Source organism: Ammodytes marinus, assembly GCF_949987685.1.
Source record: "Ammodytes marinus genome assembly, chromosome: 1".
Lineage (NCBI taxonomy): Eukaryota > Metazoa > Chordata > Actinopteri > Uranoscopiformes > Ammodytidae > Ammodytes > Ammodytes marinus.
This window is the reverse complement of record NC_137230.1, coordinates 36,378,428-36,390,927: the sequence shown is the minus strand read 5'-3', so window position 1 is coordinate 36,390,927 and position 12,500 is coordinate 36,378,428. Positions and strand designations below refer to the sequence as shown.

Here is a 12,500-nt window from a genome sequence, read left to right as displayed (position 1 = left end):
AAGTATTTTCCTACTGTATTTATTTGTCATCTAGTGGTGAGATTGTAGATGTCAACGCTCCCTTTCTAACCCCTCCATTTTAGGAGAATTTACAGAAGCTACGGTGGCCTACAAGGACAAGAAGCTATGGTTGTACATTTTGTTGAAAGACTCAAACACATTTTTTTTAACATTAATGTGGAATTTACAGAAGCTACGGTGGCCTTCAAGGACAACAAGCTAAAAGTTCAAAACCAGTTACCTTTTCATAATGTCAATACCACTAATAACTGTACGTATTTAGCAGAATCTAGTGGTGAGATTGTAGATGTCAACGCTCCCTTGCTAACCCTTTCCATTTTAGGAGCATTTACAGAAGCTACGGTGGCCTACAAGGACAAGAAGCTATGGCTACTAAAGATGGCATCATCCACCACTGCCTCAAGTCTTTCCACAATATCAAGTGATGAGGTGAAGATGTATTTAGCCACTATGCTTTTCTTCACACATCACGACCTGCTCTACCACCTGAGCCACAGTTGCCCCGAAAGGACAATAGTTAGTTAGTTAATTCTTTATTGTCCACGGTGTGGAGATTTGTCTTTGGTCTCATACAAAAAACAACAAGCAGGACAACACAACAACAACAACAACAACAAAAGCAACAACAACAACATTTACACACAGACATCTTCAGGGCAAGAAGCAGGACAGCAGTGGCAGTATACACATCAGCGGGACATGGTGTTCAGTACCCCAATCGCTTAAGGAGTGAAGGAATTTTTAAAAATGTTACGATTTGCCCTTGGCACTCTGTAACGTCTACCCGAGGGAAGAAGTTCAAACTCCCTATGGAGTGGATGGGACGGATCGTTTGCTATTTTAACAGCTTTTTTCCTCAGCACTTCCTCGTACATACAACTTAATTGTTTCTGTTTTGTCCCTATGATTTTTGAGGCAAGGTTTATTATTCTCTGTAGCTTGCTTCTTCCTTTTACGTTTAGGTTACCATACCACATTGCCATATTAAAGGTTAAAATGCCCTCAATAAGGTTCTTCTAAAGCCTGAATAAACCAGTTACAGGTAGAGTTGAGTCTCACCTTGCATTTGAAGGACACACACACACACACACACACACACACACACACACACACACACACACACACACACCTTGCATTTGAATGGCTTGACGGGCAGGTGAACGATCATGTGCGTCTTGAGCGTCTGTTTCTGTATGAAGCTCTTGAAGCAGACGTGGCACTGGAACGGCCGCACGCTGTTGTGGATCAGCATGTGTCTCTTCAGGTTGGCGGACAGGGTGAACTCGCGGGAACACACTTCACACTTATGGCCCTTCATGCCCTGAGGAGACGGGACGGATAGAGAAGGGTTTAGCATGACAAAAATATAATGATTTTTTTTTACACAGTTGTAGCAGCAAGTGTGTGTGTGTGTGTGTGTGTCTGTGTGTGAGTGTGTGTGTGTGTGTGTGTGTATCGTTGTGTATGTGTGTGTGTTGAACTTTATCGTTCAAATACGGCAGTTTATTTACTTTTATTTACACTGTTTTTATTTTCACAATATATCCTAGAATAGATAGAAAAGGATTTATTAAATTGATCGCAGTTTTCACAACGCACACACACACACACACACACACACACACACACACACACACACACACACACACACGCACACAGACACACACACACACACACACCTGCATCATCACATCGTACAACACATCAAAAAAATAAAAGAAATAATACAAAATTTAAAAATTAACTTGTCAAATTTGTGGCCCTTCATGCCCTGTAGAAACTTTTCACGTAGGGTTATAGTCTCAACCACATGAATCATAAGAAATATACATATAAACATTGATATGCGGGTCACAAGAGCAAACGATTCACAGCCATGAATACATGTACCTGTAACTGTTTTAATTAGACTATATTGTACTTTCACCCATTTAATTTTAATTGCTGCCACTCTTCACCACTATGTAAATGTTTCAATTGTTTTTTTTTCTTTTCACCTGTTGTTGTGTATTTGATGTATTTGCATTGAATATTGTTTATGTATTGTTGTTTTTCCTTTGAATTTGCTTTGAACTCGTCATTGTAAATGAGGGTCACACCCCTCAATTGGTCTCTCGAGGATAAATAAAAGTTAAATGAAATGAAATGAAATGTGCTTTCTCAGCTTCTGCTCCTCTATGCAAAACAAGTTGGTCTGAATAACTAAAACAACTATGTAAAAATATGGAAATATATATTAAAGGAGAAGTGACAATATTTTGTTAACATACGTGTTAAATCAGTCTATATTCATACAGCGATCACTTAAAGGCCTACTTCACCGGTGGGAATATGAAGGTGTATTGAATTCTGAGATCCTATGTAGTATAAATGTGCAAAAAAAATTTAAATTGGTTCATCCTAGCCTGAGAAAAGGCAGAAAGAGCGTTTTATGGTCTCACTGTCTAAACCTACATTTCTCTTACTGTGACATCACAGGATCTCAGAATTCAATACACCTTCATATTCCCACCGGTGAAGTAGGCGTTTAAACAGTATGCACAGTTCATAAGACAGCTGCTACCCTACACTCCTCTATGCAATGTCTGAATAACCAATACAAATATGTTCAAATATGTACAAATATGCACATAAACAAATATGTATGTTACAGGTCACCACCACCAGTGTCTGTAGAAGCAGACAGTCAGTCCAGCCACTGTCTGTCTACAGCAGAGTGACTGTTTTTCTTACCCTGCGTTCCAAATCACATACTTTTTCTTTTTACTACACTACATACTAAAGTACAGAAGAGTTTTAGTCTTTTTACTACACTACATACTAAAGTACAGAAGAGTTTTAGTCTTTTTACTACACTAAATACTAAAGTACAGAAGAGTTTTAGTCTTTTTACTACACTACATACTAAAGTACAGAAGAGTTTTAGGGCCACAGACAGGAGAGAAACAAAATCAGATAAGGAAGATTTTTTTTATTATGTCGAGAAATGTCAAGAATAAAGACGAATACTCCGAAATGTTATTGAAGTTAGTGGGGGTATTTATGTATTTTCAGCATACTACAATTGACGTGCATGTATTGGGACATCCTGAATCTTGTTCTGGCATACTAAATAGTATGGAAGTATGGGGATTGGAACGCAGGGACTGACCGTCTACAAAGCAAAGTCACTGTGTTACTGTCGCCACCAGGGGGGAGCAGTGAGCAGAAAGCAGCCTAATAAACAGGCCACACAATAATAAAGGGACATTCACTGACTGCTATGTCATGCTTCAATTCAGTTTATTTAAAAAGGTGCAGTGTGTAATATGACATCATCAAGTAAGTTCTAGAAAGTTCTAGAATGCAACGCTCCCTGGGTAACACCACCCCTTTAGAATAATAACAGAAGCTACAGTGGCCTTCAAGGACGAGAACAATTCTAAATTTTAAACAATGCACCTGCTGATGACATTCCAACTATGACACTTTCAAGATGGCGGCGCTAAGCCTTGGTCCAAAATATGCAGAAATATGGACATATATGAGACCCTTTCTAAGGGGAAAAAAAATTATTCAAAATTGTTTTTTTTAGCTATTATGCACTAAATTAAATGTACTTATGGATATTATAATTACTTTCTACAAAATCTGCTAGGAAATAAAACCCAAAATTCTACACACTGCAGCTTTAAGAAGTAAGGTGCATTTATACTATTGTTTTGCAATGTTGAAAAATTGGCAAAATAAATGTAAAACGGTGTGAAAAGTTAAACCGTGTTTGGTGTTCAGCTTTTGACCAAGTGTTTCTTTATTTTCGTGATTGCTTTCGAACAAGAATTTTCAATTTGTTGAATCTCTTATCCCCACAAATCGTTCCAATTTACTGGATTCAGTTTATCTAAGAACGGGACAGTGCAAATTAAAAATACACATGAGCATTGTTGAGGAACCTGATGTATAAATTTATCTGTCGCCTTAAAGGGACACTGTGTAACATTTTAAGTAATGTATTAGCTAAAATCAATATCCTCATTCATCAATATGTCCTCATTGGTGTAAAATCACCTCTGCCAGTAATCTGAATTATCCTCCTGAGCGGAGAATTACAAATATTAATATTACATTTTGTACATTGAGCAGGCAGGTCTTATGGAGGCATCCATGTTTTTGGAATGTCATCAGGTGCATTGTTTAGAATTTAGAATTGTTCTTGTCCTTGAAGGCCACTGTAGCTTCTGTTATTATTCAAAAGGGGTGGGGTTACCCGGGGAGCGTTGCATTCTAGAACTTTCTAGAACTTTCTTGATGATGTCATATTACACACTGCACCTTTAATACGTCACAGAATTGCATTGTTGTTGTGCTGACTAATCCAGCTACAGTACAATTCGTTACCAGTCACCAATGTGGAAGTATTGGTATGAATGTCTTTTATGAAAATGTGTGTATCTGTGGGGTGGGTTTTTTTATGTTTTTTATGTTTTGTGTGTTCTTTTTATGGACCTTGAGTCTGACAATAAAGATGATGATGATGATGATACATGGGTTTAAAAAATGCCAGAATTAAGCAAAAGGCTATTTTTCATCTGTAGTCCCCTGACATCGATGCTAAAGACAAGCCTGGAATAAAAATAAAAATAAAAATGCTATGCTCGTTTAGTTTTAGTTTTAGTACCTTGACTATTAGTGCCTTAAATAAGAAGATTTGTAAGTAAGTTAGTAGGCCAATCTAGTCTATTGTACACAGGGCACATACAAATCTGTCTTTTTCCGCATTCCTCAAATTCCCACACTCCAGAGGGGGTCAGAGTGCAGGGTCAGCCATAGTACAGCGCCCCTGGAGCAGTTTGGGGGTTAAGTGTCTTGCTCAAGGACACAATGGTAGAGATGGTGGTCTATCCATCCATTCATCTATCCATCCGTCTATCCATCCATCCATAAATCTTTGTATCCATCCATCCTTCCATCTATCTCTCCATCCATCCATCTTTGTATCCATCTATCCATCCATCCATCTATTTATCCATCCATCCATCCATCCATCTATTTATTTATCCGTCCATCCATCTATTTATCCATCTCTCCATCTCTCCATCCATCCATCCATCTCTCCATCCATCTATCTATCTATCTATCTATCCATCTCTCCATCTATCCATCAATCGTGAAATGACAGAACAGTTTCAGAAAAATGTCAAGATATCACATCTCAAAATGACAACCAACTATCAAGGCTTCAACCTGAGGCAGAGGACCGGGGGAGAGAAGATTGAATTAATTGTGTCCTTGTCTGTCTCTGGTTTCTTTACCTGTGAGTGAATGAGGCTATAATGAAAAACACACGACCACGCACACTGTATTGTGGATGTGCAGAATCAAATCTATTCTTGGCTACTTCACTTTATGCTATTTGACTGTTTAATTAACTAAATATAAATTAAAGGTGCAGTGTGTAACATGACATCATCAAGAAAGTTCTACAAAGTTCTAGAATGCAACACTCCCTGGGTAACCCCAACCCTTTAGAATAATAACAGAAGCTACAGTGGCCTTCAAGGACAAGAACAATTCTAAATTTTAAACAATGCACCTGATGACATTCCAACTATGACTTTCAAGATGGCGGCACTATGCCTTGGTCCAAAATATGCAGAAATATGGACATATATGAGACCCTTTCCAAGGGAAAAATAATGATTAAAAAAATTAATTTCAGCTATTATGCACTAAATTAAATGTACTTATGGATATTATAATTACTTTCTACAAAATCTGCTAGGGAATAAAACCCAAAATTCTACACACTGTAGGTTTAAAGTAGAGGAGTAGTTACCTTTTTTCATTGCTCTGTATTGCTCTTTTCTAATGTCTATTCTATACTTGATGTATTTTAATCTTGATGTATTTCATGCCCCCTGTAAAGCACTTTGAATGGCCTTGTGTCTGAATTGTGCTATAGAAATACACTTGCCTTGCCTTGTATAATTTAAAGGGATCTGAGGATAATTCATTTTAAAGGGCCTGTGCGTAGTGATTTGTTTTTATTTATAAATTGTAAAAAGGCCGTTATGTAAAAACTTTGGAATTAAAGAAAGTAGTCCATCAACGAAAACAAAAATACATTTCATTATAGTTTCAATTATCCTCACAAAAACCCTCACAGACAATGATCAAAACAGGTCATATTTACAATATGTGTGTAACTAGAACAGTGTGCGTGTGTGTGTGTGTGTGTTTAACTAGAGCAGTGTGTGTGTGTCTGTGTGTGTGTCAGTGAGTGTGCCCGTACCTTGTGAGTGAGTGAGTGAGTGAGTGAGTGAGTGAGTGTGCGTGCCTGCCTTTTGGTGTGTGTTTGTGTGTTAGTGTGTTTGCTTCCCAAGTGTGTTTGTGTGTGTGTGTGTGTGTGTGTGTGTGTGTGTATAGCTAGCTCAGTGGGTGTATGTAACTACTGCAGTGTGTGTGCGTAGCTAGCTCAGTGTGTGTGTGCAGTGTGTTTATGTGCTTGCTTCCGCGTGTGTGTCCGTGTGTGTGTCCGTACCTTATGAGTGAGTGAGAGTGTGTGTGCAGTGTGTGTGTACCTAGCTCAGTGTGCGTGTTTATCCGTACCTTATGAGTGAGTGAGAGTGTGTGTGCAGTGTTTATGTGCTTGCTTCCGTGTGTGTGTCCGTGTGTGTCCACTCCGTACCTTATGAGTGAGTGAGTGTGTGTGTGTGTGTATCTAGCTCAGTGTGTGTGTCCATACCTTATGAGTGAGTGTGAGTGTGTGTGCAGTGTGAGTGTGTATCTAGCTCAGTGTGCGTGTGTGTGTCCGTACCTTATGAGTGAGTGTGAGTGTGTGTGCAGTGTGAGTGTGTATCTAGCTCAGTGTGCGTGTGTGTGTCCGTACCTTATGAGTGAGTGTGAGTGTGTCTGCAGTGTGTGTGTGTATCTAGCTCAGTGTGCGTGTGTGTGTCCGTACCTTATGAGTGAGTGCGAGTGTGTGTGCAGTGTGTGTTTATGTGCTTGCTTCAGTGTGTGTTTATCCGTACCTTATGAGTGAGTGCGAGTGTGTGTGTGTATCTAGCTCAGTGTGCGTGTGTGTGTCCACTTCGTACCTTATGAGTGTGTGTGCGGTGTGTGCATATCTATCTCAGTGTGTGTGTCCTTACCTTATGAGTGAGTGAGAGTGTGTGTGCAGTGTGTGTGTATCTAACTCAATGTGTGTGTCCATGTGTGTCCACTCCTTACCTTATGAGTGAGTGAGAGTGTGTGTGCAGTGTGCGGTGTGTGTGTGTGTATCTAACTCAGTGTGTGTGTGTGTGTCCGTACCTTATGAGTGTGTGTGCAGTGTGTGCATATCTATCTCAGTGTGTGTGTCCTTACCTTATGAGTGTGTGTGCAGTGTGTGTATCTATCTCAGTGTGTGTGTCCGTACCTTATGAGTGTGTGTGCAGTGTGTGTATCTATCTCAGTGTGTGTGTCCTTACCTTATGAGTGTGTGTGCAGTGTGTGCATATCTATCTCAGTGTGTGTGTGTGTGTCCGTACCTTATGAGTGAGTGAGAGTGTGTGTGCAGTGTGCGTTGAGTGTGTGTGTGTATCTATCTCAGTGTGTGTCCACTCCTTACCTTATGAGTGAGTGAGAGTGTGTGTGCGGTGTGTGTGTGTGTGTATCTAACTCAGTGTGCGTGTGTCCTTACCTTATGAGTGAGTGAGTGAGTGAGTGTGTGTCCGTACCTTATGAGTGTGTGTGCGGTGTGTGTGTGTATCTATCTCAGTGTGTGTGTCCTTACCTTATGAGTGAGTGAGTGTGTGTGTCCGTACCTTATGAGTGAGCGAGTGTGTGTGTCCGTACCTTATGAGTGAGCGAGTGTGTGTGTCCGTACCTTATGAGTGAGCGAGTGCTGCCGTAGATGGTGCAGCTGAACAAACTCCAGTCCGCATTGGGAGCAGGTATACGGCCGTGGACTCTGATGTTTCAACAGGTGATTCTGTAGCTGACTCCGATAGGCGAACGACTTGTTGCACTCCGTACACTGGAATGTGTGGGGCCCTTGGTGGCTCGCTTGATGCCGTTTAAGATGCGCGTACGTGGGGAACTCCATACCGCACTGCCCGCACACATGGCACCTCCCTCTCTCGTGCTTAACCTCGTGCGCTCGCAACTCGCTCGGGTAGGCGAAACCGCGTCGGCAAAATCTGCAGCTGTACGGCTTGACGTCGGTGTGCTGCAGCATGTGGCGTTTCAAGTGGCTCGTTTGCGTGAAGCCCTTTTTGCATACGGTGCATTTGTGCGGTCGCGTGCCTTGGTGGGTTAGCAGATGGGTTTGGAGGTGGCTGGGCTGCTTGAACAGCTTCCCGCAGTGGGGGCAAGCGTGCGGTTTTATCCCGTTGTGACCCAGGATATGCGTGACGAGATTATACTTCGACGTGTACGATTTGTCGCACATTCGGCATTTCCAGCGCTTCAAGCCGTCCCCTACGTCCACGCAGTAAGACTCGTCGATTTGGATGTTGATGTCCAATCGATCCACTCTCCGGCCCCCGTGTCTCCGTGGGGGTGCTTGGGGGTGTGTTGGCGGGGGTTGATGCCCGCCCGGACCCCCCGGACCTCCCCCACCCCCACCCCCTCCCCCTCCTCCTGCATTGCTGCTAGAACCATCATTCCACATCATACTCTGATTGCTTTGGTCGTCGTATTCGGAGGGCATTCCCATTTCGCCCGAATCGTAGCTGCCGACTTCACTGGTTTGGAAGTAGCTGCTGATGGCCTCTTCCTGTTGCGTCGGTTTCATCATGTTGTTGTTGTTGTTGTTGTTGCCGTGGTGATCCACATCCTCTGCATCCTTGACTTGGTGGATTCCCATTGGCCGCTGGAGACCTCGATGGCCCACCACTGCTAGAGAGGGGGGAGGGGGGGGGAGAAGGGGAGATTTAGATTTTATTTGATACAGTATTACACCCTGCCCTTGTCTGTCTGTCTGTCTGTCTGTCTGTCTGTCTGTCTCCCTCCCATTGGCCGCTGGAGACCGCGATGGCCCACCACTGCTAGAGGAGGGTTGGGGGGGGGAGAAGGTGAGATTTAGATTGTATCTAATATGGACATCACAATTACATTTGCCTCAGTGGGCTTCACATTCCATACAGTATGACACCCTCTGCCCTTGTCTGTCTGTCTGTCTGTCTGTCTGTCTGTCTGTCTGTCTGTCTGTCTGTCTGTCTGTCTGTCTGTCTGTCTGTCTGTCTGTCTGTCTGTCTGTCTGTCTGTCTGTCTGTCTGTCTCCCATTGGGCGCTGGAGACCTCAATGGCCCACCACTGCTAAGGGGAGGAGAGAAGGCAAATCAAATCAAATCAGTTTTTATTTGAATAGCCCAATATCACAAATAGACATTTGCCTCAGTGGGCTTTACATTCCATACAGTATGACACCCTCTGCCCTTGTCTGTCTGTCTGTCTGTCTGTCTGTCTGTCTGTCTGCCTGCCTGCCTGTCTATCCATACATCCATCCATCCATGACACCTTCTGCCCTTAGACCCTTAGCTTGCCTGAGAAAAAACTCCCAGTAAAAAACCCTTCAACGGGGGAAAAGGTAGTTAGATTTAGATTTTACTTGATATGGACATCACAAATACATTGGACGAGCCACATGCTTTGTTTGAGTGTTTTAGCATATTGACTACATGCTATTTCTCAACACCTGTCCAAGGTTAAGGAAAAGGTTATGGTAAAGTGACTTTTTTTGTATTTGTTTAAGATGCTAGGAGGAGGAGAGAAGGCGAAGGTTAGGTTACTTTATTTATTTCATAGCAGCACTGATAAATGCTGTGTCTAATTGGTCCGATGTATCACACATGCATGCAGCACTTCCACTATTAAAGACCTACTTCACCGGTGGGAATATGAAGGTGTATTGAATTCTGAGATCCTATGTAGTATAAATGTGCAAAAAAAATTGAAATTGGTTCATCCTAGCCTGAGAAAAGGCTGTGATGTCACAGTAAGAGAAATGTAGGGTTAGACAGTGAGACCATAAAACACTCTTTCTGCCTTTTCTCAGGCTAGGATGAACCAATTTAATTTTTTTTTGCACATTTATACTACATAGGATCTCAGAATTCAATACACCTTCATATTCCCACCGGTGAAGTAGGCCTTTAAAGGTAAGGTAACTTTATTTGTACCCAAGGCTAGATTAATTTTGCAGCAAGATGAGTACATTGTGGCATCCAATCACTAAACAAAACTACAGCTTTTTAAGATTAAAATTCAAGCCCCTTTCCAGCACTTTCTAGAACAAAGTTCAACTAACTTTTCCAAGGACCAAGGAGTGGATTACAGCACTCAGGGGGTCCCCTAAGCCAGAGCCTCTGTGTGAAGCCACTGATAGTAACTTTTCACGTCTCATAGTCAAAGAGCTCAGTCACTCATGGCAATAGCGGGGTCCAAAAAGTGAAAAGTCTTCCCAAAAACTGAAGAACTCGCTAAATATTACATTAAAAAGTAACAAGAAAGAAATCACCATCAATCAAGCATTTTTACTCAATTAAAATCAAGCAATTCCTTGACTCTGAATTAACCCTGATTGGGACTTTTGTTAAAGGAATACTTCACCCATACGGAACCGGCGTTCTATCATTATAAAATCACTATTATAATATAATGAATGAGGTTTCTCTTTCCTCAGTCTTCCCTTGACCCAGCTGTCCTGTTAATCCTGACCCTTACTGTGATGTCACAAGAAGGAAACTGTAGGGTTAGACAGTGAGACCATAAAACACTCTTTCTGCCTTTTCTCAGGCTAGGATGATCCAATTTCAATTGTTTTTGCACATTTATACTACATAGGATCTCAGAGTTCAATACACCTTCATATTCCAACCGGTGAAGTAGGTCTTTAAGGCAGAGACTTACCACCCATATAGCCCTGGAAAAAATTAAGAGACCAGTCTGGATTTTTCTTCAATCTTCATCTCTACATTACTTAATGGAAATGCTCTTTAATGACAATATTCTTATTGTGAATTTGGTAGAAATGTTGTCAGTAGTTTATATTATAAAACCAAAATGTTCATTCTACTCAAACAAATGCCTATAACCAGTAAAACGAGAGACACTGAACATTTGGGGTGGTCTCTTAATATTTTCCAGAGCTGAATATGGACACCAGGTTAGGCTTAAATTTACCAGGTGGGTGAACGTGTGTGTCGGGTTGTTGTTACTGTGTTAACCCTGATAGGGACTTTTGTTAAGGCAGTGACTTACCACCCATATATGGACACTAGGTAACAGGGTCTTTCCTGGCTCAGAATGGGCCTTTTGGGGGGGGGTCAGTTCGTGGACCGACTTTTTTGGGGTCACGACTTTGTGCAACAGTAAAGGTGACAAGTTTTTTGGATTTTTAGCTAAATTTATTCTCAATTTTTATCATTTTGGCGCTGGGGATTTTCCTTTGGCGCTCGATAAATCCTCTTTGGGGGGGGGGGCGCCAAAAAAAACCCTGAGTAAGACTAGACACTTACCAGGTGGGTGAACGTGTGTGTTGGGCTGTTGCTGTTGTTGCTGCTGCCCGGAGGTTTCCCGATCACACTCCGTACAGTTCTTCACGGCTCCTCGTAGCGAAGCCGGATCCACTTGAACCAACCCTCCTCTGGGCGCCATATTGTTCAGAATATGAACACAAGACGACATCGCCGAGTTCCCAACAACTTCGCCTTTCACATGTGACGCGGACACTACGTCAACCGCGCCCCCTTGTTGTAGCCCGTGACGATCTATAGGTCCCACCATTTTAGCATCTGGATTATGCTGATTTTGCTGCTGTTGTTGTTGTTGAGGTGGAGGGGGCCACCTCCGTTGACTACAGCTAGGTTGCATTGTTCCGTCTTCTCCCAAATTATCTCCCAAATAATCTCCGTTCGCGCCGATGAGTTGATCGGCGTATTCGTAATCGTCGACGGGGGCTGCGGGCGACTCTTTGGGCTCGCCGGTGTAGAATCCGTTGGGTGCTATGGTCGCGCCGAACACTTCATTCTGCGAGATGAGACCGAGGACGGCGGCCTGAGCCAGAGACAGAACCACCACCGGATCAGTCTGTGTGCCTGAGTCCACCAGCCGGGCCATAGCCTTGGGCTCACATCTACCCAGCCGACGGCTCGCCTCCTCCTGGGGAGGGGGGGGGGGGGGGAGAACATGAATATATTAATTAATAAAGAGAGAGAAAGAGAGGGGGAGAAAGAGAGAGGGGAGAGAGAGAGAGAGAGAGAGAGAGAGAGAGAGGGGAGAGAGAGAGAGAGAAAATAAATATATTAATTAATAAAGAGAGAGAAAGAGAGGGGGGAGAGAGAGAGATGGAAGAGATATTAGCAATTCATAATAATAATAATGATTAGGGATTGGATTTATATAGCGCTTTTCTAGGCACTCAAAGCCCTTTACAGGGTTACAGGTAACATTCATTCACACACAGTCATACCAGTGGTGGTAAACTAGAGAGAGAGAGAGAGAGAGAGAGACAGAGA

General features: G+C 42.5%; 1 protein-coding gene across 1 annotated transcript in view; it reads right to left on the bottom strand.

Moving 5' to 3' along the window:
- znf710b (zinc finger protein 710b) overlaps positions 1-12,500 on the bottom strand; it is a 51,938-nt gene that overhangs the window by 5,864 nt on the left and 33,574 nt on the right. The window contains exons 2-4 of the mRNA XM_080029236.1: positions 11,502-12,144; positions 7,868-8,880; positions 1,151-1,342 (exon numbers count right to left, since the gene is read on the bottom strand). Of these exons, the coding sequence (XP_079885362.1) occupies positions 1,151-1,342; positions 7,868-8,880; positions 11,502-12,102 (1,806 nt within the window). The 5' untranslated portion in view covers positions 12,103-12,144. The remainder of the gene's footprint in view (positions 1-1,150; positions 1,343-7,867; positions 8,881-11,501; positions 12,145-12,500) is intronic.